General features: G+C 34.3%; 1 protein-coding gene across 9 annotated transcripts in view; it reads right to left on the bottom strand.

Moving 5' to 3' along the window:
- EFR3A (EFR3 homolog A) overlaps window positions 1-27,281 on the bottom strand; it is a 117,910-nt gene that overhangs the window by 31,957 nt on the left and 58,672 nt on the right. For 8 of the 9 annotated variants that reach the window (XR_009214734.1, XR_009214735.1, XM_032760447.2 and 5 more), the window contains exons 9-18: window positions 21,675-21,810; window positions 19,467-19,634; window positions 14,291-14,405; window positions 13,319-13,370; window positions 11,078-11,250; window positions 10,676-10,751; window positions 5,425-5,586; window positions 4,666-4,797; window positions 3,469-3,536; window positions 2,050-2,177 (exon numbers count right to left, since the gene is read on the bottom strand). Coding sequence is in view for 7 of the 9 variants with exons in the window: in XM_032760447.2 (XP_032616338.1) it covers window positions 2,050-2,177; window positions 3,469-3,536; window positions 4,666-4,797; window positions 5,425-5,586; window positions 10,676-10,751; window positions 11,078-11,250; window positions 13,319-13,370; window positions 14,291-14,405; window positions 19,467-19,634; window positions 21,675-21,810 (1,210 nt within the window). In the remaining 2 variants the exon portion in view is untranslated. The remainder of the gene's footprint in view (window positions 1-2,049; window positions 2,178-3,468; window positions 3,537-4,665; window positions 4,798-5,424; window positions 5,587-10,675; window positions 10,752-11,077; window positions 11,251-13,318; window positions 13,371-14,290; window positions 14,406-19,466; window positions 19,635-21,674; window positions 21,811-27,281) is intronic. The other variant, XM_058443642.1, reaches the window with a different exon arrangement.

The following is a 27,281-nucleotide window of genomic DNA, read 5'->3' as shown; positions in this document are numbered from 1 at the left end:
CCTTGAGGATAAGAATTGCATCTTAACATCTTTCTACCCTATGAAAGTCATAACAGTGCCTAATATATATTAAATTGTAGGCAGTCAGTAGAAGTTAGAGAAATAAATGATAAAAATCAATCTGGATCTTTCTGGATGCCTGAACAATATTTGAGCCCCTGAAAAATAGTGAAATCAAATAATTTATTAAGCAACTAACTGGAGAGGCTGTTAGTGGTGTCACCTAATCATTTAATTCAATTTTAGCCTCACTATCCTCATTTGTAAACAAAGATAATGCTACCTTCCTCACCAAACCATTATGAGAATTACATAAGAAAATGAATACAAAGCACTTATCACAGTGCCTAGCACATAGTGCATAATAAATGGTAGCTACCATTGTGATGATGATGGGTACTGCATGATACACAATAAACTAAATATGTTCTGCTTTTTATTTTAATACATTGTTCTTAAGTCCCTTGAATTTTTTAAATGAATATCTGATGGTTACACAGCAAAAGGAAAGTTAATTACAGATTCAGTAACCCATAAAATATCACTGCTTATTCTGTTTCTGCATTAAGGTATGATACTCATGCCACAGACAAGTTCTAAACTATCAGTCTTTACAAATCAGAAAAATCTAGTAGGATTTCTGGTAGTGCAGTTATACAATTAAGTAGACACTAAAATATTCAGAATTCTTCTAGTCATTGGTAGAGATGCATTATGAGAGAATACATCTTTTTTAGGGGTGGGAGGAATCAGGGAGGTGCAGACCATTTGTTAAAAATTTTAGAAGTACCAGAGCTTTCATTAAAAATTGTTAAGAGTTAAAGGAACAGGGTAAAAAGAAATAACAGGGGTAAAAATAAACTAGGGCTGTAAGGAAGATATAGGAAAATAATAATTAAACTAATTATAGAAAATATGCAGGCCACTGGCCCCATTTTCTAAAAGGCACATTTTATTAAGCTATTTTCCTAGAGGACAGGTGAGGGAAAGGGCAGGCCAAACTGACAACTGGATTTACCTTTGTGCTTGTGCCTGGGTTTAAGAGGTTTTTTGCTTGAAGGAAAGAGAGCTAAATTCAAATTATAAGAGTAAAATATTTTAAATTTTTTAAAAATATTTTAAATTATAAAGCTCTAATAATGTTTTATTCTTAGCACTTTTATTTCCTCAAGGAATTCCTGAGGAACACAATCTTTTATAGCATAAAATTTAAAAGAAAATGCAAAAGCACTCATTAACATCTCAGACTGTTATGAACAACTATTACTGTACTAAATGTATATATTTTGGATCCATGTTATTAAAAAAAAGCCACTTACAAAGACTGCGCTACTTGTAGTGACTAATCCAGAAATCTTTCTAAGTGAAATCAAATGGTTCTCTTGTAGAACAGAGGTATCCCCAAAGAACAAATTCGCTTACAAAATTTAATATTTATATAGTCACCAAATTAAAATGAAAGCACAAGACATAAATTCTTTGATTTTAATTTTTACAGTAAAAGTTGAATACAAGACACTATGCAATTTTGCCTTCAAACAGAATTATTTCAGGCAATGGGAAAAATAGAAGGAAATATATAGTTCACAGAGAAAAAAAAATCCCTAACTCAAAAAGTTTGTAGTTTTATTTATATAACAACAGTCTGTACTCTTTCAAATAACAAAAGTTGCCTAATTCATTAACCTGAATAATCACTTATCATTATACAATTTTCATCATTTTCCATAACTTAAATAGAATATCATTTAGTGAGAAAAGATCTCACTTTAAAATATACTATTAAATAAAATATTAAGTATTATAACAATAAATAGTCAAGGACTTGATTTGCTCGTGGTAAAATCGTATCTATGTCGTTAGAAATTTACTGAAGCTTTTCAATAGCAAAATTAAAAAACAGAAGTAAATACTCTTAAGCATTTGAAAATGGCTGGGCTATAGTAAGGACACATACCAGAATTAATTTTCATTGCTAACTGGGTAATGAAAAAATTACTATAACATAAGCAATCACCAGAGTGAGAGTTCTAATTATCCTCCTCTTACCTGTTACTTGTGGTACATACGGAACTGACAATCTCTCAACACTATATCCACTTCCACCTAGCGACTCTGCAATCTTGTTGGTCAGAAAGTACAAATCTTTTTCATGCTTCTCTAAAGATTTTGGAAGCCTGCAAAGTTCATCAAAACAACCATCATTCAGTATTAAATTACTGAGCAAAAATAAGTTACTACGCAAAACATTCCAGAGCAAAAGCCTCAATATTCTAAATATAAACACAATGTAAACTGCAGTAACAGAAAAATCAGTACATTTCAGGCAACTAATTTGAGCTCTTTAAAAACGACACAGTATGTGGTCCCATATATTAAGCATTCTGCAGTGATTCTTCTCCCAGTAACATTCCAATAGTGAATTCAGCCTTATATTACTGTGTTGATCTTTACTTGTTAAGTAATAAAGAACATTAAGTGTAGCTTGTCATGTTAATTAAAAAGTGTACTGAGAGACAAAATAAAAAATCAGTAGCCCACTGATTGTTAATGAAAACCACATTAGCCAGCTAAGTGTTAGGAAGTACTTGCCCACCCACATAAGGTTTCACTTTCCTTGCAAACTGCTTGATATTATCTTCCGCTGATGCTTTCAATATAAACTGCTTTTATAGCCCAAAAGTTCAAACAAAGTATTATTCACATATATACTTTTCTTCAGAGAACAAGAAATAATGCAGGAAATAACACTGATTTTCCTTAATACATTCTTTCTTCCACAATATTTTGAGTATTGTTACCTATTACTGAACGTCTTCAACAGGATACTGTACTCTTAAAGGTTTGATGATTTACATATGAGAACATAAAATATGCTATATTTAAGAGACATATCCAACATTTTTTTAAAAATGGGGTAAGTTTTCTTCTTTTTTTTTTTTTTTTGAGATGGAGTCTCGCTCTGTTGCCCAGGCTGGAGTGCAGTGGTGTCATCTCGGCTCACTGCAACCTCTGCCTCCTGGGATCAAGCGATTCTCCAGCCTCAGCCTCCTGAGTAGCTGGGACTACAGGCACATGCCACCATACCCAGGTAATTTTTGTATTTTTTAGTAGAGATGGGGTTTCGCCATGTTGGCCAGGCTGGTCTAAAACTCCTGACCTCAGATGATCCACCCGCCTCGGCCTCCCAAAGTGCTGGGATTACAGGCACGAGCCACTGCACCCGGCCAAGTCTTATTCTTAAAACATTTTTTCAAGATGGACTCCATGTTGTGCATGAGTCAACATCCATAATGTGCAGGCCCTTTTATAACAAGGGAAATAATTAAATGAATTAAATGACAGACAAAAATGATGATTAGTATAAAGCACCAGGAATTATTGTAACAATATTTACTCCTTTATAATTATTACTGATTGGTTTATCAAGTCAGTACCCCATCCTTAAAATGTAAAGAATTAACATACATGCATTTATCTCTGAAGATATGCTCTGGTAGAAAATAAGGGGCTTCCATAGTTCGAATTTCAATAACCTAAAAAATATTCAAAAACAGAACAAAAATCAAAAACCCCACCCCTCAGGACCTTGCTATAAAAATTTGGAATAACAGCTTAAAAACAAAACAATTTTAAACATTTACAAGAAATACCATCACTTTGTTTTTGAATTTACGCTAAGTTTACAGCCCAAATGTAAAGTTTGTTTTGTTTTCACATCTATTATTTTTAAAATTTAGCAGATAAAATTGTGACAACAAAATAATCTATAAAGCAAAAAATGATGACACATTACATTTGATTAAGCCTAGTATAATAAAGCAAGAATATCTATTTTCTCAAATGCACTATTTTGGAAATCGCTTTACAAATCACCATCCTCCATCTGCCGCATTACCTTCTGCAGCCTGTGTACAAGGTCTCCAGGCACTTGTGTGGTCTGGCTCCTCCAATGAACTGTGAGCCAAGAGGTACTCTGCTTTTGTAGTGTTTACTTCTCTAGTGGTGGGCATTAAATATTCACTCAAATGTCTGATTAATGAATGGATGAGTTTTGTTTCTTAGAGTACACTAAAAGCCTACACTTTAGCAAGGACTAAACGATGTGCTTCCAATTTAAGAAAAATAAAGTTCTCTCTTACAGATGTCTTTAAAAGTGGACTTTTTCTGCTAGGTAACTTGGGGCACTGAAATGTTTATTAAGTCATGCAAATAACGATGTAAGAGTTACTGCTAAAGAAAACTAAATATATTTGAAAGACACAGGACAATTCTCTGAGATACACATTAATTATTCAACTTTTGAGATCTGCCTCAAGTAGTTTAGAATAAACAACAAAAGAGTATAATTTAAGAAAATTTAGATACTAAGAGTCATAAGGGTTCAAAGGAAAAAAGCCATAGAATAAATCACATAAGGTATTCTAGAAGAAAACTATATATTCCATTCAACCACTACATTAAACTATTATAATAAAACAACATGCATCTAAGAAAATATAAAAACAGTAGCTACAGTTGTAGCTGTAGTTTCAGTTTACTGGCTGTATATTTTTATAGAATTAACTTGATACATAATCACCAAAGTTAAAAATAATCATCGTTGGAATAAAATTAGCAATTTTGTACAAAATTCAAGTTTAAGGACTTTTCTAAATACATTACCTTGCTAACATGCTGGCAAAATGCAGGGACAGCTATCATCTGACTTACAAAGTTGAGGTATGCTGCAACCAGTGCCATGATTCCACAACGATGGAACATTGGCAAATTATCCTCATTGATAATTGCACTGTCCTTTAATAAGAAACAAACACATCAGAGAGATCAAGTTCTTACACTTCACCAGCATTTTCTCTGATTACACTGGAAAACTGCAGGTAGTTTGGAAAGCTAACAAAAATGCCACTTTATCAGAAGTTATTTTCTAAAACAATTCTGAAAGGAAAATAAATGTTCTTTTACAAGAGAGTTAATTTTTTCAACTTAAACTCTCTTCCCTAGGAAAGCCTTTCCTGTTCTCATATAAATATATATACATACACATGCATATATAGCCATTGCATACTGTCCTTCTATCACATAACACTTATGCAACTCTAATTCAACAACTGCATGTATGTCATTCTTATTTAATGACTATCCCCCCCCCCCAGCATAGGAAGTGTGGGTACAGGGACTGTGTTTGTCTTCTTCATCACACTATATCCCTATGGCCTTGAAGGATATTTAGCACACAAGTTGATGCTACGCAACATATGTAAAAGGAATAAATGAAGAATGTAATCATAGTCTCGAGTATTTTAGATTTACAACTAGATACCTCCCTTTTAAAATGCATGTCCTTGGATAAAGGCAACATTTCGAAGATAGTGTCTGCTTTATAAAAAATGTTTTCTGCAGTGAATGGTTATGAAAGCATACCTGTAAAGCAATGGCCAATCGAATGAGATCAATAACTACTTCTTCATTAGCCAGTTCAATAGTTATAAGAGCAAGAGAAGTATAAAGTAGTTCATAGTTTTTCTGAACATTGTCTTCCTCTTTACAACCCAAATATATGTGCCGATATAGCTGTTGCCCATTCTGAGGAAAAAAGAAAGGAAAAAGGTAACTTTGCTTACAATGTAGAAAAGGCAGATTTCACATACATACACTTTTACAGTGTAGCTATGTTATTATATAGCTTCACATGGAAATGAAATTTAAGTTGATGATCAGATGGTTAAATTCCAATTATTAATATCAATCAACATGCTAATATACAACTACAAACTAATGTTAAAGTTGAAGACAAACCTTAAATAAAAATAACCAGTAAAAAACAGTTCCTGTGCTAACAATGAAAATATTTTTTAATAGTAATTTGAAAAAAAACAAAAGCAAATTATGGACTGACTTGAGAAAAAAAGTGAAATGGATGGCAGAATCCTGAGAGATACTTTGGCAATACAGCCTCAGCAATGATAAAGAATATTATACTGAGAGGAAATGTACTGAGGCTCTCTTGACTGGGGAACAATCCCTGTGCTGTGGGTTAGCCGTACAGAGAAGAGCATCTGCAGGTTCTGTTACATTTTGGCATGGAGTCTCTGAAGGCGAGTCTAATGCCTATTAACAGGGAAGAGGTTATAGAAACTCCCCTGTTTCCCCTAAACTAGACTGATCTAAGTAAAGATTATTGCTTAGAGGTTTCCCCTAAACTAGACTGATCTAAGTAAAGATTATTATAATAAAGATTATTAAAGCCTTTCCTTTCTAAAGCATTCCTGGTTATAGGTACAATGCCATTTCCAGTCACAATGGTGACATCAACTCAATTAGCTCTTAACCCTAACTGTCCACTGGAATCACTGGACAACTGGAATGACCACCATGCTCTTGCCCTCCCCACTTCTCACCACTGTCCACTCTCCTCCAATATGATGTAACTGGTCAGTGGCAAAGCACAAGCATCATTATTTTTCAAGTATAAAGCTCCCCATGTGGTTATAATGTGCAGGCAGGGTTAAGAACACTCATTTTTCCCATGTGGAGAGACTTTAGGCTTAATTCCAAGCCTGTTTCTCAAAAGTTTCTTCTGATCATTTTAGGAAAAGAAACTGGGCAAGAACAGCACAGACTCTTCTGAAGCCAGCCTGTCTGTAACAAGTGTGCATTCTGCTCTGTTCTCTATTTAATATGCACTAAGGTCCCATCCCAGTAAGGAGGCCTGTAGTTCTCCAGCTGTGACAATGACTGACTTGTTAAGTCTGCATAAATCTGTGGTACAGTGTTAGCAAGCCTTTTTTGGCTACAGATATAAAGCTACCCACCAGATTCCTTTATTTCTGAAGTTGTTATTTTGGTTTCCACCTTTCTGAATCTAGAGTTTGTCTCTCTCGTTCTTTCTCTCTCTCAAACACATATAGTTTCTATACTTGGGTGGGGAAAAAAAAAAACTTTATGTATTGGGTCCTCTCAAAACCTAAGAATATTCTTGAATTCTATGGTTCTAAACATCATTAACAAACATTAAAGTGGTGCATACATATGTGAGAATTTAGACTTCAGGTTCCTTAAGTAATTCAAGTTTGTCTTTAAAAATTACCTACTACATACTCACCATATTAGATGAAATAAAAAATTTGTAATATGTAATGTAAAAATAGAAATAGGTATAATGACTTTACAAATTGGTATGGCATTATCTAGTGAATTTGAAGAATACATAACCTATTACTCAGCAATTCCTCTCCTACAGGCCTTGGAGAAATGGGAGTTACATACAGCATAACACATGTACGAGCATGTTAGGAGCACAGTTCATAACACTCAGTAACTGGAAACAATTCAACTAATTCAGTAACTGGAAACAATTCAAATGTCTGCCAACAAAAGAAAATTAGTGGTATATTCATATCATGGAATACTATTAAAGCCACACATGGAGGAATTCTACCAAAATAGAGCTGAATAAAAAAAAACTAAACTTAAAAGAATATATAATATACACTTCCTTTCACCCAAATTACAAAAACTGGCAAAACTAAACAATATAGTTCAAGGACATAATGTATATTTAGGTTACCAAACTGTAAAAAAAACTCGAAGGAGTCAATTTCCATCAAAGTCAGAGCAATGATAGTGATTACCTGTAGGGGAGAGGATGGAGTTATGAAGAAGACAGAACATGTGGGATGCTTTTGGTTATACTGTTGTTCACCTTAAAATAATTAAAGTAATAATTCCCATATATTATATATTTCATAATAAAAAGTACTCTTTTCTACATAATTCCTTGATTTGGTGAAACATTAACAAGAGCTCTTTCACATGGTGAGAAACTACATACTATATACTCAGTCACAGACTCAGTGGTGGCAGCTGCTTTCTCTGGAAGAATACGCTTCACTAGGAAATTACAGGTGACACTTCACCTCCCAATGTGGTGATACCTCCCAATGTATAAGGGATTCCAGCCCTGGAACTGTTTTTCAAACAGACTCCGTATATAAGATGTCCCTACAACATTCAGATGCAGTCGTTTTAGGCTGGGTAGTAATCTAAGACACAGTTGCCTAAACAATGTTAACATAGAAAATATACTGTCTATGCTAAACTAGGATTCTCTTAACTAAAGGCCAGTCCATCATCCTGTGGCTACAGAACCCGATTTTTTTTCTTTAGTTCTTTGCAGGAACTTCTCTGAGTTGCTAGTTAAGGTTTCATATGAAAATCAAACAACATTTTTACTGATAAAACAAATTGCAAGGTAAATGAAAAATAGTGTTAAATTATAAAAATAAAATTTTGACAAAGGAAAAAAAGTGTGAACGCATTGCTTCTAAAGAGAAAGACCCAAAAAGGAATGGTTTACATTAATGATAACAAACGCTTAGCAAGGAAAGTTATTTTGAATTATAAAACAGAGGAATAACTAATTCAGAGAACAGTTTAACGATTCAAAATCTAACATGAAATAATAGTCTAATCTTGCCGTTAAACTACAACCTTTCAAATTGGTTGACTAGCAAAATAAACAGCAGAAGTATTATTTCTATAACCCACAACGGATAAAATGAAATCCAGTCTCAATGTTCATGACTGTTTAATGTCATTGTATAAAGTCAAAAACTCAAAAATAAGCTATCAATTGAGTTTTCAAAATTCATTATATCAGTAATGATTAAAAGTTCCTCAGTATGGAATCAGCCTAAGTGTCCATCAACAGATGAATGGATAAAGAAAATGTAGTACATATATATATATACAATGAAATACTATTCAGCCTTACACTAGAAGAAAATTATTTCATTTGTGACAATATGGATGAACCTGGAGGACGTTATGCTAAGTCAAACAAGTCAGTCACAAGAAATACTGCATAATCTCACTTACATGTGGAATCTAAAAAAGTTGAACTCACAGAAGTAGAGAATGGTGGTTAGCAAGAGCTGGGGCCTGAGAGCGAGGAGGAGGGTATGGAGAGATTATTGATCAAAAGTTACAAGGTTTCAGACAGATAGAAGGAGTTAAGTTTTGAGATCTATTGCACAGCAGTGACTATAGTCAATAATAGTGTATTGTATATTTCAAAATAACTAAGAGAGTAAATTTCAAATATGTCACCATAAAAAAAGATAGGTAAGCAAGAAAATGAACATGTTAATTAGCTGGATTTAAACTTTCCACATTATACACATATAATCAAAACATCATATTGTATTCCATAAATGTATACTTATAATTTGTCAATAAAAAATATTTTAAAAAATTGTTTGAAGTTCCTTGTTATGTAGAATAACTTCTTTCATTAGGTGATATAAAGAAATAAGAAATAAAAATTGAGAAGAATTAATGTAACTGTCCTATTTAGTAACCAGTTTTTTGATATACAGTATAGCCTCACTTAAAATTTTTTTTTTTTTTTTTTTTTTTTGAGACAGAGTCTCACTCTGTCGCCCAGGCTGGAGTACAGTGGCGCGATCTCGGCTCACTTGCAAGCTCCGCCTCCCGGATTCACGCCATTCTCCTGCCTCAGCCTCCAGAGCAGCTAGGACTACAGGAACCCACCACTACACCCAGCTAACTTTTTTTTTTATTTTTTATTTTTAGTAGAGACGAGGTTTCACTGTGTTAGCCAGTATGGTCCCGATCTCCTGACCTCGTGATCCACCCGCCTCGGCCTCCCAAAGTGCTGGGATTACAGGCATGAGCCACCGTGCCCGGCCGACCTCACTTAAATATTTTATTCAAGGAATCACATTAATTTAGGAAGGGTGATATTTTGTAAATTATTTTTCAAATGAAGTTTTAAAATGGAGTTAACTTGAAACACAGCAATCAATAGTAATGGTAGAGATAGCAACATTAAAGACGGTGTCAGGGAGAAAGCATGGTCTAGTAAAGAGGCAAAAAAGAACATGGATTACAGGTCTCTGCACCTAGCTTCCTACGGGGCTCCTCGCACCTCTAAAAACAGGCTCCCTTAGCTGGCAATACTGTGTTAGTTATAAGAGCAGCTGGCAGTGTCATGGTTATCATATCTCTCAATGTTGACTCAGTGTCTGGCAAATATTAGGTGCCCAAGCTTTGGACGAATAATAACTGCACAGAAAGTTTACTCAATATGCAAATAACCATAAATATCATAATTTTCTAAATTCAGCCATTTGCCAGTAGACCTACAGAATTAAAATTATCATCATGAAAATCCAGCTAAAACCATTAAAACTAGGGGAAGAGATCCTGCCCAACTCATCTTTATATCCCAAATAGTGTAGAAAACAATGCCTAATAGACAGTAAAAATTCACCATAGTTAATTTATTCGATGGTGATAGCTATTTTCAGAAACTTGAAGCTGTCTATAAAAGAGCTGCTAAATGAGGAATCAGTATGTGTGATTTTTAGTGGGAGAGGATTGCCAGGGCAAGAATTATAGGAAGACGTTTTACTCAGAGAAGAAATTTAGAACTACTACAGCAGCCCAGCAATACAATGTTCAAACACAGGCTGGAGGAGACACTGCCAGGAATGTTATACTCGAGGGAGGCTGAAGATGGCATCTTGAGGTCTTTCAAATTCAAAATTCTATGGCTTCATTTCAAGGTCGCAGATCAATACAAAACCACCTAACAATTCAAATGGCTGTAATTTACACTATGCATTTATTTTTTTAGAAGATGTCTTACCTTTTTCATGAAACTTGTGTCTTGTCTACAAATTTTTTCTCTTTTTATCTTTAGGTCAGCTACATCCGGTATTATTCTAGAGACAATCAATATATCATTTTTAATCAATAGCACATTTATTTACAATATCACATCTTATATGGAAAACTGTATTTATACTTAAGAGTTTGATAAGCCTGTATGTAATGATACTACTGAATTGCTTCTGAAGAGTACATATGTGCCCTCCAAAAATCTGCTATCTTAAAATATATTGATTAAATTATCTCAATACCAATTAAATAAAATTCTGGATTAATAAAACCTGAACATGCTAGATTTTTAAAAATCACAATACTTAAATACACTAATTTAGCAATTTAAAAACATTATCATTAGGTCCATTTCAAAATGGCATATTACCTGATCCCTCGAAGCTTTGCCCTATTGTCATGGCGATCCATGAGATTATGCATTACTTCCAAGACCAACTGTCTCAGTTCATAATCTTCCATGAGAGATGGTGATAACAAAGGATCCAGGAAAGACCCTGGCAGTGCAGTAACAATCGTTTTTGCTTTGTATCCAGAGGTCACCTGATTATCGAGAAGAAAACAAACAACCTTTTGTCATGAGTCCTTTTTTTGTAAAATTCTCATATTGTTTTATAAGAACCATAAACTTAGGAAAGAAAATGTGGACAGAAGCCTGGAGAAAAGACATAAAGGAAATGTGCAAACTAATGAAGGATTTTGCTGAATTTACAAAAACATCATTCATGAGGAGAATAAAGTTAATAATAGCATATATTTACCATGTGTTAGGCATGATTGTAAGCACTGCATATGTATTAACTTTGTCCTCACCATATCCCTGTAAGGTAGACACTAGTGAATCTCCATTCATAAGGAGAAACTGAGGCTCAGAGAGGTTAAGGTTAGTACAAAACATTAGGTGACAAACAGTAAAAGTAAGACCTGCAAATTTTAAATTTAAGTTTGCAAATTATTCTTTCATTTTAAAGTAGGCAGTTGGTTAACAGGAATATATTTTCATTTTGGAGAGCTGTACTTAGTTACTTGATTTGACATTTAAGAGTATATTGATATCTTCTAAATATAAAACTTTAAAAGAGAATATACTTAAATGCTATTTAATTTTTTTTTTTGAGACGGAGTCTCGCTCTGTCACCCAGGCTGGAGTGCAGTGGCACGTGGTCTCCGCTCACTGCAAGCTCCGCCTCCCGGGTTCACACCATGCTCCTGCCTCAGCCTCCCGAGTAGCTGGGACTACAGGCGCCTGCCACCACGCCTGGCTAATTTTTTGTATTTTTAGTAGAGACGGGGTTTCACCGTGTTAGCCAGGATGATCTCAATCTCCTGACCTCGTGATCCACCTGCCTTGGCCTCCCGAAGTGCTGGGACTACAGGCGTTAGCCACCGCGCCCGGCAGCTATTAAACATTTGAAGCATACCATGTAGATATTCATTCAGTTGATTATATGGTATAATCAGGATGGCAAGGCAAAATAATTTACTTAGGGAATTTATCTAATATCAATAAAGGTTTAGGATCAAATTAAATTGCAGGTGGGAGATCTCAACATATTTTCAGGATTATAAACATATATGGAATACTTAACATTTATACTTGGGGATTTATTATAGGATGGAGGTAGTTTTCTAAGTCAGCTGGGAAACTGGAGGGACAACTGTCTACCCATCCAGGAAAATCATACCACATATAAACATAAACTTCAGATTAAAATTCTAAATATAAAGAGCTAAAATTTTAAAACTGCTATAAGAAAATACAAACAAATATATTTATATCATTAGAGGAGGAATGGAGTTCTTATATAAGATATAAATGAAAAAGTACAAAACATATAGAAAAAGGTGATAAATCTGGCTATATTAGAATTCAAAACTTCTATATGATAAGCGCCATAAACAAAATTAAAAAGAATTAAAAATAAAACCATACAAGGTATTTCTGTGCTGAGGCATGAGAGAGTCCGTTTAAAAAATGAGATCATGTATAGTAAACATTTCTAGGATAAATCTAAAAGATACTGATTTCCAAAGGACACATATGTGCTAGCAATGGTTGAATGAAACATGAGTACAATTGCTAGAAAATAACCAGAGGACCTTTCATTCTGGGTATACTTTTCCTTTTCAGCTATTTATAGCCACTTCAAATTTTAAATGGCAAATGTTCATTTTAATGAATTATTTTCCCAATCAGAAGCAATTATTTGGTCAGTATGAGAAAGAATTAGCATAATATGTTGAAAGAACTTTGGATTTCAAGTCTGAGTTCTGTTTTTTAGCCCAGCGACTTTGGTGGACCTCATCAACTCCTTCCACTCACAATCTCTGAGCCCAGTATCTTCATCTATAAGACAGCAATAGTTTCTGCCCTCTGTATGTTTCATCACTATGAACATCAAACACAATGACAGAAGAAGTGAGAAATAAATGGTAAAAAATATAGGAGAATCTTTACAATGAAGAACATAATAAAATACTAACCATAAACAGTAACTTAAGAAAAGAAAGGTTGTAACATGAAGCTATTCAATTAATGTTTTCAGTAATTTAAGGTTAAGTGTGTCCTTTTATTTTTTAAGTGTGTCCTTTATTGTCTTAAATGCCTTACCATAAGCAAAGATCTCAGCAACATTATCTGAATCCTCCTGGTTCCCAAATCCCTAAAATATACAAAAGGCTGGAATTATTATACTAATTAGCATTTATATTACTTCATTTACTTCAATTACTGATTTTAAAATTCTATTCTTATTGGCTAAATAGATTTTATTTTTATAACAGTTTAAGTCACGGCTCACTTTACATGCCAAAGTAAATTTCATGAGAATTAAAACTATTATATTTAAAACTATCAAACAAAAAAATTTGTTATTGGCTCTCAAAACAGTCCTATGCATGTGATGACAAGAAAATTAAATCATATAAACAGACAACTAAACAACCCAAATTAAAAGACACCTTACATTGGAGAAAATAATTACTACAAACATAGTTGATGAGTATAATATCTCTTTAACAAATACGAATAAACAGGTAAGAACAATTTTAAAAAATAAATTAATGGTCAAAGAAATGTAAGTCGAACAAGATTCTACTACTTCCTTATTAAATTAACAAAACAAAAACATTCACAAACAAAAACTTTAGCATGTTATAAAATCAAATTAAATGTATAAAATAAGGGGGTCAAAAATAAGGGGGTCAGAGCACATAATCTTTAAAATCACTTTTGTTCTAGGAATAAGCCACTATTTCTGATATACTGACATTAATTTTTAAAATTTATACAGGAAACTTGAAGCTTTACCCTGAATGTGTAGGCACACACACAATGTCCAGGCCAAATAAACAATTTCTAAAGATGGAAAAATCTGGGAATTTATAAGCTGAAAATGACCTAAAGACCTAAAAATGTTAATTCAATTGCTTAGCAATCTGCTGCCATAATAATACTAACGGCTTTCCATAGGAATGTTATTATCAATGATTTAAAAAAAAACAAAACTTTAACATTTTCTAGATTTCGTTAGTATAAAATGTAACTCAAAATTAAGTTCAAATTTACAGTCTGAGAACATACCCTAGTTGACTGATATCCAAAGTATGGGTAGATGTTCCAAAGACAGGTACTTTCCCCATAATGAACATCATGATTTCTGATCTCTGATAATCTGGTAGGTTACTTCCAAAAAATCCTATGAAAGTATTAAGATAAATTTTAGAAATTGAAAAAGTCTACTTTTCCATATAATACAAAATTATTTTTAGCCAAAGTTTTCAGTATGTGGTAAAACAATCACTGACAAGTCTGTAAGCTACATGTAACATTAAAGGATATTACAATTTCATTTGTACAAAATGATTTAGTTATGTATAATATAAACTGTGTATAATGGACTGATAGATAAAATGATAAATATATCTAAGTCTTTTTTTATACAATTGTAACAGTGACAAACCAGCATTGACTTGAGTTGACTGGAGTTTTAGAAAAAGGAAAAATATTGGCTGGGCGTGGTGGCTCATGCCCGTAATCCCAACACTTTGGGAGGCTGAAATGGGCAGATCACCTGAGGTTGGGAGTTCGAGACCAGCCTGACCAACATGGTGAAACCCCGTCTCTACTAAAAATACAAAATTAGCCAGGCGTGGTGGTGCATGCTTGTAATCCCAGCTACTCAGGAGGTTGAGGCAGGAGAATCGCTTGAACCTGGGAGGTGGAGGTTGCGGTGAGCCGAGATCGTGCCACTGCACTCCAGCCTGGGCAACAAGAGCTAAACTTGTCTCAAAAAAAAAAAAAAAAAAAGGAAAGAAAAAAAAGGAAAAATATTTTGGTAGTATTTCTGATGAAACTCTAGTTCACACATTGTAAGCCTGAATTTTTGTTCCGGTAATCAGGCCACACATTGTCTGGTAAAGAAGTCAATAATTAGTCACTACTCTGGTTTTCCAGGATTGCTCAAATATTTTAATGTCATTACAATAAGCCAAGTTTATAGTTTACCCCTGTGAATTAATTCAACATACATAATTCAACTGATGTAAAAAATAAGTAAATAACTTACTTGTCATTTTTCTTATGCAGTCTAGTTTCTGAGAATATTTTAAATTTATCTGCTGTAGCTTTTGATACTTCCTGGTCACAAAAGATTTATAACCTTTAATTATCATTTACACACATTTTAAAAGTTTCTTATTTCTTTGAAAGATTGGAACAGACTATCAAATCACGGCTGTTATGTTCCTTTCTTAAAATTCAATGTAGTCATTACAGAAACTTTCTGCATTTTTAGTATTTTTTAAGAATAAGCTGACTTTTCAATGTAACTGTTCAGCTTCTATTACTGGAGTTAATGATGTGTTTATACAAACTCAAACTGTTCTATTCATCATTTTGATTGGACCTAGGGGTAAAAGTCATTTTCCACAATCACGTACATTAGCAGTCAAAAATCTCATAACCTTAACATGACTCCATCTCCATAAAGTATATTGTTGTTAACACTTACGGAATGCATATTTACGGAATAAGAAACTATTTTGTATTTGGATCTGCAAAATAACCTTATGAGTCTAGGTTCTATTATTTGTCTCAGTTTCCTCTTATGGAAATGAGGATAAGAGAAGTTAAGAACTCTTACCAAAAAATTACACAGCTAACATTAGGGCCTGAGGTAAGGATTATTTCTTTCCAAAGCTTATGCTATTATTATTCTATACTTCTTCCATACAACTAGATACGTTCCTAGTCTTGCAGAAAACTAGACAATGACCTTCTGTTTCAAACAAGTTAGTTATTACCACAAGGACATAAAGTACCCTGCACTTCTCTTTACCACAGCACCTAACTACAGTAAAAGTTTGGAGTTAGCAAGCACTATCATACTTCCCTGTATTCAACAACATTTGTATCTCTGATTCAAGGTCATTCTTCATGCTTTTCAAATGCATGGAATACTGTCCTCTAATCCAGTGGTTCCCAAGCTTTGCTGCATATTAGAATTACTTAGGGGAGCTTTTAACATGCTGATGCATAGGTTACATACCAAAGTAATTAAGTCAGAATATCTGGGGGTGGGAGTCCAAGCATCAGTATTTTTCTAAGATCCTGAGGTAATTTTCAATGTGCAACAAAGTTAAGAACCACTGTCCTAAGGAAAAACTCTTATTTTTGTCTCCCAAGTATATGGTCAACTGAGTCCACTATATCTGATGTTAATTAGACAAAAGACTATTAAAGACCTAAAAATAATAATAGTAGGAAAGAAATGCAACTAATACATGCTTTAGAATTGCTTTGACTTTTTTTTAACTTAAAATTGGGTAGGAGTCTTCAATATGATTAACTCCAAGGACAGAGTCACCAAAAGCATCTCAGTCACTATACCTACTGTTTGTATTTGAACTACTGAACAGAAATGAGCCTAGAAGAAAAGAACACAGCAGGTAGCTATGTTCTCCACTATTTTAAAAGAAAGAGGAGTTGGCCAACAGCCTGATAACCTAAAGTGCAAAAGCTACAGCAGCCCTGTTCCATGGCCCACCGACAGGAATAACCACATGATCTGACAACTGCCAGAATACTGAGAAATTAAAAAGGAAACTATTAAGGAAACCAGATTTTTTTTTAAGTTTGATTTTAAAAGAGAAATCTTACTGTGCCACACTGCATTTCTTTCCTCTCATTTTTAAATTCTTACATGTTATTCTGAATGTGTTGTATCACAGAAATACGGCTTGAGTCTGCTGTATATACATTTTATAATAAAATACTTAAAAAACAATAAATATTCTAGAGTGAAACAGTAACACTGAATTAATTAGAAGTCATTAAAGCAATTTAAATCAATTCTGTGAAAACAAGATTAGCTGATTTAACATCCTCGAATATCGCAAAAAATCTATAAATAACCCAAATAAATGTAAAAGTCACCACAGAAGCGAGGTTCACCATACATTAATACCAACTATTTTAAGCAATAACTAGAATGTCTATGCTTTATTATGACTCCATGGTAATGTTGGAGTTTATAACATTTTGTCTTTTCAGCCAATCTCAAAATCTTAAGTGCCTATTTTGTGTTAGTGTGTTGAATGAGACACTCCTGGGTATTTCCCTTAATGAGGACAATTTCTAGACATGTGATGAGACTGCAACTAGATGAAATAGAGGTACCACTCCAAGCCTCTACAAGGTGAGAGCCCCATGTATCATGAGGCCCTAGTACAAGAACTGGTGTATGCATATGTCCAATAAATAAATAGGTGGTGTCAATGGAGATGCACAATGCATGTATGCATATCCATAAAACTTTAAAAACAAGATGACCAAGAGAAACTCTGTATTAAGTATCCCAAAGGATTATTGTAAATAAGTAGCCCACAAGTGAAAAAATACCCAGATAAAAGGCATAAGCCCAGTTTCAGAAGAAATATATACGACGCTACTATTAATTGAAACTATTATTAGGTTAGAAATTAGGTACTAAACCCCAGGAATACAATCCAATTGTGAAATTATCATAGCAACCAGGTGGTTATATTAAAATATGATCTGGCTATCCTGAAGAAAATATTGAAAGAAAAAAGTTAAAAATAGCTTGCTTGCTTGAATCTGTATTTATACACAGTCAGATTATTTCATTTACAAAATTGTAAATTCTCATGGCTGTTTTCTTAAGGAGGCTCTTCACTGTTTGTACTTTGACCATCGACAGGGAAAAAAAAAGAAAATTTAAAAAAGAAAGAAAAGCATATGATATTAAAGTCCAAGATATTAGCATCCAGATCTTAGTCTCTAATACTATTACCCACTAAAAACCACCACAGCTCCTTTGGAGAAATGACTGATTGCAGGGCTGGGGCAGAAAGTACAGAACTCGTCTGGAACAGCTTACTCAAGTAAGGCAATGCTTTAAATAAAAAAAAAAAAAGGTTCAGGGGGGTGGGGGGATGTCTTGAAGGAGCTCCCATGAGCCAAATCAGGGACAGTCTGAGCACCAAAATGATTAACTACAGAAATGAATTATAAGCCATTAAAATATAAATCCATTGAGTTCATACCAATAAACAAATACATGCATTCCTACATACATAGAAAGGTACAAAAGGGGGCTCCTGTTTACAATAGAACATTGAGAGGCAACTGATAGTTTTGGAAGGAGTGCTAGAGTTTAAAAACCATCATTTTGCAGCCATCATGGTAAAGACTAATTCAGACAAGAATTATGAATGAATGCTAAATCTAACCTTAAGTCTGGATGAAAAGCAGAATATCCGCATGATCTGAAAGTGTCTTCTCAGAGGTTGCTTATTGTTTACAATGGAAAAAACTAAAACTATACAGTGGAGGAATATAATAATGCCTTAAGTGATCAAAATTAATATAATGAAAAAGGAACAAGTTACAGTGTGTACCTCTGGATGTGCTAATCTGAGAAGAACATATCACATATATAGTATTCCAGCCAGGAATATCTAACTTGAATTTAATCACAAGGAAACACCATACAAAACCAAATGAAGAACTTCCTATTTTTAAAAAACTGGGAGGGGGACTTTACTCATAAGAAATGCCCATGTCATAATGGAAATGTTCCTGATTAATGGACCTAAAGAAATGTTACAACTAAATGCAATATATGATCCTAGACTGAATCTTGGACTCAAGGAAAAAAGTCAATATAGTACATTATTGGGTCAACTGATAAAACTGAAATATGAAAGATTGATTCAAGTACTGGATCAATGTTAAATTTAGTGATGTTGACAATTTTACTCTGGTTATATTAAAAAATACATTTATTTTTTGGAAAAATACATCGAAGTATTTAGTGGTAATAGGCCATGATGTATGCAACTTCCCGTATCTTGTGGTTTAGAAAAAAATATGCATGTGTATGTGTGTATTCCCACATATATATACACACACAAAGAGACACACATAGGGAGAGAAAGAAACAGAGAGGGAGAGAGAGAAGGCAGGAAGAGATGCAGGAAAGACAGAGTAAAAGCAAATGAAAAAGTAAATGCCATAAAATGTCAACAATAGATGAATTTGTGTCCTGCAGATTTAAAGGAAAAACATAGTATTCTTTGTTCCATTCTCATGCTTGCTTATTTTCGAAAATAAAGTTTTCAGAAGTTTAGGCTATGATTCATCTTTGACAAATGTACTATAATAGTCCAGGACCTTATGTGAGAGCTTTGTAAACCACTGTTTTACATGACAGTTTTGAAAAGTGAAATGTACTCACCTATTGTTTGGATGATAGCATTCTGCACAATCTTCTCATCATTGTCTTTGGAACTTGTGTTTAAGTTGACACTGCCTACAGATCCCCCCTGTAAATCATTTGCTTCGAATTCAACACTGAGACGCAAATGTTTCAAAAGGGTATTGAAGACTTCCAGCACTGTCGGACCTATAAAGGATCACTTATGTAAGAAGATACATGTTTCTAATATTGCATATTTGAAGTCAATTATCTTATTTCTCCACAGATTGTTTTTGTAATTTTCTAAATAGTCAAAAATCCATAGTAATTTATAAACTATTTCATTTTTTAAAAAAAGGGTAAATGAGAAATAATTAAGAAAGCCCCTCATTATATCAACAAACATTTACTGGGCATTTATGAGCATCTCACCGTTTGAATCTCTGGTTCCACCCTTAAAAAATGTGTATATACATATAAGAATTACCAAAAACTTTCTACCTATTTAATCTTATCTGTTTCACAATAATGTGTACTAGGACAGTATTTAACTTAACTGCTGGGTAAGAATCTACGAAATTATATAATATAGCTCACAGAAGCATCAAATATTTATTTTGTATCTTTTGAGACTGAAGAAGGGAGAATACGCCTCAATTATGAGACAGAAACTACCAAATTTATTAGATTCAGGTTAACTGCATTTGTTCTCGCTTTTTGTTCTATAAATTCTCTGCATGTGTTTCTATCACTGCTTCTGTCCATTTTATTTTAATTAGTGGGTTTCATTTCTGCCTTTTACTCTTGATTTAAGCTTCTTCAGGAAAGGCAGCCATGTTTAAATGCCTCTTCAAACATACAGAGCCTAGCACAGAGTACCTAACACACAATAGACATTAATCGACGTGATGATTCAATGTATCATCTATGTTTTATTTCATATTTCCAATTAAATAACTTTCCAATTAAATAACCAGTTTTATCTCTTCAAGTTACAAGATAAAACAGAAAATTCATATCCAAGATGCCCACCTTTATTTGACAATAAAAGAACAACAGAATACGTTGGTCCTCCATATCTGCAGTTCTGGATTCACAGATTCAACCAACTATGGGTTGAAAATATTCAGGGAAAAAAAAAAAAACCCACGACAAAAAAAAAAAACCACAAATAAAAAAGCAATACAGTGTAACAACTAATCACAGAGCATTTACACTGCATTAGGTATTATAAGTAATCTAAAGATGATGTGAAGTATATGGGAGGGTGTGCATAGGTTATATGCAAACACCACACCATTTTATATACAGAATTTGAGTACCCACAGAGTTAAGTATTCTCAGGGGTCCTCAAACCAATCCCCTGCAGATACTGAGGGATGACTATACCATTAGATAATATATTTCCACTTTGAATTTCAAGCAAAGAAACCATAGCCAGATTCTCCTTCAAACTTCTGTATTTCTAATATGCACTATTCCATTTTTGTAGTTACATGCAGGTAAAATATCATAATTTTTGAACTATCCCTTCTTCTCATTAACCCATTATCAAATCCTATCAACTTGACATTGTCATTCCTACTGCTTCCATGCAAGGGCAAGTTCTTTCCCTCATGGATACAACAATGACACTGACTCGTTATTTCTAATGTGCCCCACACTTTGCTGCCAGAAAAATTATCCTATAGCACATTTCTCATGAAGATTACAGTAAATCTTTAAGGAATATTAATCAGCTAAAGAACTATGTCCACAATTTGGCTACAACTTAATTTTAAAGCCACTTCTCTGGCTTCTAAACTAACACCATACATTCTACCCAAAATGGGCCACATAAAATTTTGCTCGTGCAAATCCATTTTCCCTACCTTCTATAAACCTGGCTTTTTTAATGATATGTGATCAAAGCTTGCCACATATTACAGTATTAGGTGGAGCTGTCTAATCACAAGTACACTATCAGTTTCTTGTACCTGCATTCTCCCAATGTTCAGTATATAATCAATACTCAAAAATCTTTATTAGAAGAAGGAAAGGGAGGAGGAATTGATGTGCAGGAAAATACTTAACTGTGCACTGAAGAAGCCTGAAAATAATTGCATGAACCCAAATTTCAAAAAAAAAAATTATTGTACACCAAAAAATGTGCAGAAATATTCTTAAAGAGTTCTTCATATACTGCTATACCTACTGAAAGGACACTTTGAACCAGATTAATGCACTATTTTATTTATTGGCACTCACCTATGGAACCTTTAGCAGCAATGGCAACAGCCTCTAACAGAACCTGAATAATACCTGCCCGAACTCGGGGAGCATCTTTTTTACGAGCATCAAGGTGTCCTAGAATCTCCTGGATCACATGGTGAGAATACTGAGCCTGAAGGAGACAAAACAGTACAAAGATGTATAAACAAGTACATGTACCTTGGCAGAATTCCTAAGAATAAAAAAACCACCAGACACATAAATGTCCAATTAGTGACTGATGGTCATGTTATGAGACAATAAATAGCCACAATACAAAAGCCATTCTTTTGAAGAATAAACAGAGATGCTGGAAAATACTTATGACACTCTGAGTGAAAAAAAGCATATTGCACAATTCTATGTTTAATAAAATTCAATCTAGTTTTTAAAAAGTAAATTAGAATTATATATAAAAAGATTAACACTGGCCACCTCTGAGAAAGAGATTTATGAGAAAATTTTATTATGTTTATATTTCTCTGTAATTTCACAAAGTGCATTTATACACTTTTATAATCTGACAATAGGACAAAATTTTGTAAAAAACATAAATTATGACATTCACAGTATTTTCCCATACCCAAACTAGATAAATACTATTTAACATGGACACCTAACAACGCTAAACAGTCAAAACTCTCATGTAATCAAGAGCTAGGGTCAAAATGAAAATATTATCAATGTGTACCTGACAAAATTTAAATCAAGGAGGTATCAAAAGATGTGCAATTAACAAAGGCAATTTTATCACATATAAATAAATTTGATCAACCATAGTGAATGATGTTGGGGCCTAATACAAAAAAAGGATAGCCTAAAATATGTTTATTTTTAACTCCAGTGAAGAGGTTTTTTTTCTTTTGAATATCAAAGTTTTGTTTTTTTAAAACCTACACTTACACCCATGAGTCACCATCGGTCTACTATCATGCAACAAGCTGTAAAAAGCGCCTGTGGCTCTCAATCTCCCTGTCTGTATTTGCCTTCAGACAGGTCCCTCTGCCCTGTTTTCAGGCTGGTTACCTTTCTTTCCTTTGGAATGTGTGGTTTGATAAGAAGCAGGAGTGCCCTATGCATAATGGCCACTCTGCTCAAAAGCAAAAAGTTCCCCTCCTTCTCTATCAAGTCACAGATTTCATCTCTAGGTATTTCTCAAATTTTTGTCATAATACACACCTACTTTTAAAATCACCCAAGGTAAAAACTAAATTTGTGTTTTCATCTTCACTTTGTTTCATTTAAAGCTATGTTAAAATAGATGAATGTTAGGCAGGAAGACACACACAAAACCTGAAACTGAACTTCTTGTCCAGGAAGCTGCGTGCTTCTGATATATGAACCTTGTGCAATTATTAGTCTGCCTTTATAGGTAAGGTAGCCATTTGATTTGTGGTCCAAATGAGGACACTGCAGAGAGTGAAGGAGGTATTATCAATAATTATAAAGTACGACTATACTAAGCAAACCAGAGCATGTGTTCTTTCTACTTAAAAAGAACTCAAGAATGATATCATGTATTAAACAAAAGAATATGGAGTGAAAGGAAGGAAAGTGAGAAGATGTAATACAGTATGTAGAAGTCACGTGTACTGAGTTTTCATTTACCTATGGTAAAATTTGCCTTTACACTGAAGTTTAAGGCAATGTTAACAGATGAATCGCTTTAAGATGCAACATAATACAGTGGTGGGGAAGTACATAAGCCCTGGAGTCAAACTCGCCGAAGTTTGAATTCTGACTCTATCATTTAATAGCTAAACAGCTCTCAGATTAAGACTAAGTTTCTCTCATCTACGAAATTTAAACAATAACAATTATTCATAGGATTCTTGGGGCAATTAAATGAGTTAATTTGTATAAAGCACCCAAATTGTGTCTATTGTACAAAAAATGCTTAATACGTATTAGTTATTATTACTATTCAATTTGTAACTCGTGAGCAAATATATGACTATAACATTGAACATAACAACAATGACGACAAAAGAGCATTTCATTCAGAAGTAACCAGAAGCAGGCACTCAGATTCTAAGTACTTATATGTATTATATACACAAACAGTTCTAGGAGGTAGGTTCACCTCAATTACTCCATGCCCTTCACAGTATAAATAAGGCAAGTGTTAGTAACTTGTCTAAGGTCATGCAGAAACTCTTTTTTACTTTTTATTTATTTATTTTATTATACTTTAAGTTTTAGGGTACATGTGCACAACATGCAGGTTTGTTACATACGTATACATGTGCCAGGTTGGTGTGCTGCACCCATTAACTCGTCATTTACTTTAGGTATATCTCCTAATGCTATCCCGCCCCCCCTCGCCCCACCCCACAATAGGCCCCAGTGTGTGATGTTTCCCTTCCTGTTTCCATGTGTTCTCACTGTTCAATTCCCACTTATGAGTGAGAACATGCGGTGTTTGGTTTTTTGTCCTTGCGATAGTTTGCTGAGAATGATGGTTTCCAGTTTCATCCATGGCCCTAAAAAAGGACATGAACTCATCCTTTTTTATGGCTGCATAGTATTCCATGGTGTATATGTGCCACATTTTCTTAATCCAGTCTATCGTTGTTGAACATTTGGGTTGGTTCCAAGTCTTTGCTATTGTGAATAGTGCCGCAATAAACATATGTGTGCATGTGTCTTTATAGCAGCATGATTTATAATCCTTTGGGTATATACCCAGTAACAGGATGGCTGGGTCAAATGGTATTTCTAGTTCTAGATCCCTGAGGAATCACCACACAGACTTCCACAATGGCTGAACTAGTTTACAGTCCCACCAACAGTGTAAAAGTGTTCCTATTTCTCCACATCCTCTCCAGCACCTGTTGTTTCCTGACTTTTTAATAATCGCCATTATAACTGGTGTGAGATGGTATCTCATTGTGGTTTTGATTTGCATTTCTCTGATGGCCAGTGATAATAATAATTTTTTCATGTGTCTTTTGGCTGCATAAATGTACTCTTTTGAGAAGTGTCTGTTCATATCCTTCGCCCACTTGTTGATGGCGTTGTTTTTTTCTTATAAATTTGTTTGAGTTCATTGTAGATTCTGGATATTAGCCCTTTGTCAGATGAGTAGATTGCAAAAATTTTCTCCCATTCTGTAGGTTGCCTATTCACTCTGATGATAGTTTCTTTTGCTGTGCAGTAGCTCTTTAGTTTAATTACATCCCATTTGTCAATTTTGGCTTCTGTTGCCATTGCTTTTGGTGTTTTAGACATGAAGTCCTTGCCCATGCCTATGTCCTGAATGGTATTCCTAGGTTTTCTTCTAGGGTTTTTATGGTTTTAGGTCTAACATGTAAGTCTTTAATCCATCTTGAATTAATTTTTGTATAAGGTGTAAGGCAGGGATCCAGTTTCAGCTTTCTACATATGGCTAGCCAGTTTTCCCAGCACCATTTATTAAATAGGGAATCCTTTCCCCATTTCTTGTTCTTTTCAGGTTTGTCAAAGATCAGATAGTTGCAGATATGTGGCATTATTTCTGAGGGCTCTGTTCTGTTGCATTGGTCTATATCTCTGTTTTGGTACCAGGAGCATGCTGTTTTGGTTACTGTAGCCTTGTAGTATACTTTGAAGTCAGATAGTGTGATGCCTCCAGCTTTGTTCTTTTGGCTTAGGATTGACTTGGCGACGAGGGCTCTTTTTTGGTTCCATATGAACTTTAAAGTAGTTTTTTCCAATTCTGTGAAGAAAGTCATTGGTAGCTTGATGGGGATGGCATTGGATCTATAAATTACCTTGGGCAGTATGGCCATTTTCACAATATTGATTCTTCCTACCCATGAGCATGGAATGTTCTTCCATTTGTTTGTATCCTATTTTAATTCGTTGAGCAGTGGTTTGTAGTTCTCCTTGAAGAGGTCCTTCACATCCGTTGTAAGTTGGATTCCTAGGTATTTTATTCTCTTTGAAGCAATTGTGAATGGGAGTTCACTCATGATTTGGCTCTCTGTTTGTCTGTTATTGGTGTATAAGAATGTCGGTGATTTTTGCACATTGATTTTGTATCCTGAGACTTTGCTGAAGTTGCTATCAGCTTAAGGAGATTTTGGGCTGAGACAATGGGGTTTTCTAGATATACAATCATGTCATCTGCAAACAGGGACAATTTGACTTCCTCTTTTCCTAACTGAATACCCTTTATTTCCTTCTCCTGACTGATTGCCCTGGCCAGAACTTCCAACACTATGTTGAATAGGAGTGGTGAGAGAGGGCATCCCTGTCTTGTGCCAGTTTTCAAAGGGAATGCTTCCAGTTTTTGCCCATTCAGTATGATATTGGCTGTGGGTTTGTCGTACATAGCTCTTATTATTTTGAGATACGTCCCATCGATACCTAATTTATTGAGAGTTTTTAGCATGAAGCGTTGTTGAATTTTGTCAAAAGCCTTTTCTGCATCTATTGAGATAATCATGTGGTTTTTGTCATTGGTTCTGTTTATATGCTGGATTATGCTTATTGATTTGCGTATGTTGAACCAGGCTTGCATCCCAGGGATGAAGCCCACTTGATCATGGTGGATAAGCTTTTTGATGTGCTGCTGGATTTGGTTTGCCAGTATTTTATTGAGGATTTTTGCATCAATGTTCATCAGGTATATTGGTCTAAGATTCTCTTTTTTGGTTATGTCTCTGCCAGGCTTTGGTATCAGGATGATCCTGGCCTCATAAAATGACTTAGGGAGGATTCCCTCTTTTTCTATTGATTGGAAGAGTTTCAGAAAGAATGGTACCAGCTCCTCCGTGTACCTTTGGTAGAATTCGGCTGTGAATCCGTCTGGTCCTGGACTTTTTTTTGCTTGGTAAGCTGTTAATTATTGCCTCAATTTCAGAGCCTGTTATTGGGCTATTCAGAGATTCAACTTCTTCCTGGTTTAGTCTTGGGAGGGTGTATTTGTCGAGGAATTTATCCATTTCTTCTAGATTTTCTAGTTTATTTGCATAGAGGTGTTTATAGTATTCTCTGATGGTAATTTGTATTTCTGTGGGATCAGTGGCGATATCCCCTTTTTCATTTTTTATTGTGTCTATTTGATTCTTCTCTCTTTTCTTATTAGTCTTGCTAGCAGTCTGTCAATTTTGTTGATCTTTTCAAAAAACCAGCTCCTGGATTCATTAATTTTTTGAAGGGTTTTTTGTGTCTCTATTTCCTTCAGTTCTGCTCTGATTTTAGTTATTTCTTGCCTTCTGCTAGCTTTTGAATGTGTTTGCTCTTGCTTTTGTAGTTCTTTTAATTGTGATGTTAGGGTGTCAATTTTGGATCTTTCCTGCTTTCTCTTGTGGGCATTTAGTGCTATAAATTTCCCTCTACACATGCTTTAAATGTGTCCCAGAGATTCTGGTATGTTGTGTCTTTGTTCTCATTGCTTTCAAAGAACATCTTTAATTCTGCCTTCATTTCGTTATGTACCCAGTAGTCATTCAGGAGCAGGTTGTTCAGTTTCCATGTAGTTGAGTGGTTTTGGGTGAGTTTCTTAATCCTGAGTTCTACTTTGATTGCACTGTGGTCTGAGAGACAGTTTGTTATTAATTTCTGTTCTTTTACATTTGCTGAGGAGTGTGCTTTACTTCCAACTATGTGGTCAATTTT

The sequence above is a fragment of the Hylobates moloch genome, unplaced genomic scaffold (assembly GCF_009828535.3).
Source record: "Hylobates moloch isolate HMO894 unplaced genomic scaffold, HMol_V3 SCAFFOLD_9, whole genome shotgun sequence".
Classification (NCBI taxonomy): domain Eukaryota; kingdom Metazoa; phylum Chordata; class Mammalia; order Primates; family Hylobatidae; genus Hylobates; species Hylobates moloch.
Note: the sequence above shows the minus strand (reverse complement) of the source record. Positions and strands in the feature narration are given on the sequence as shown.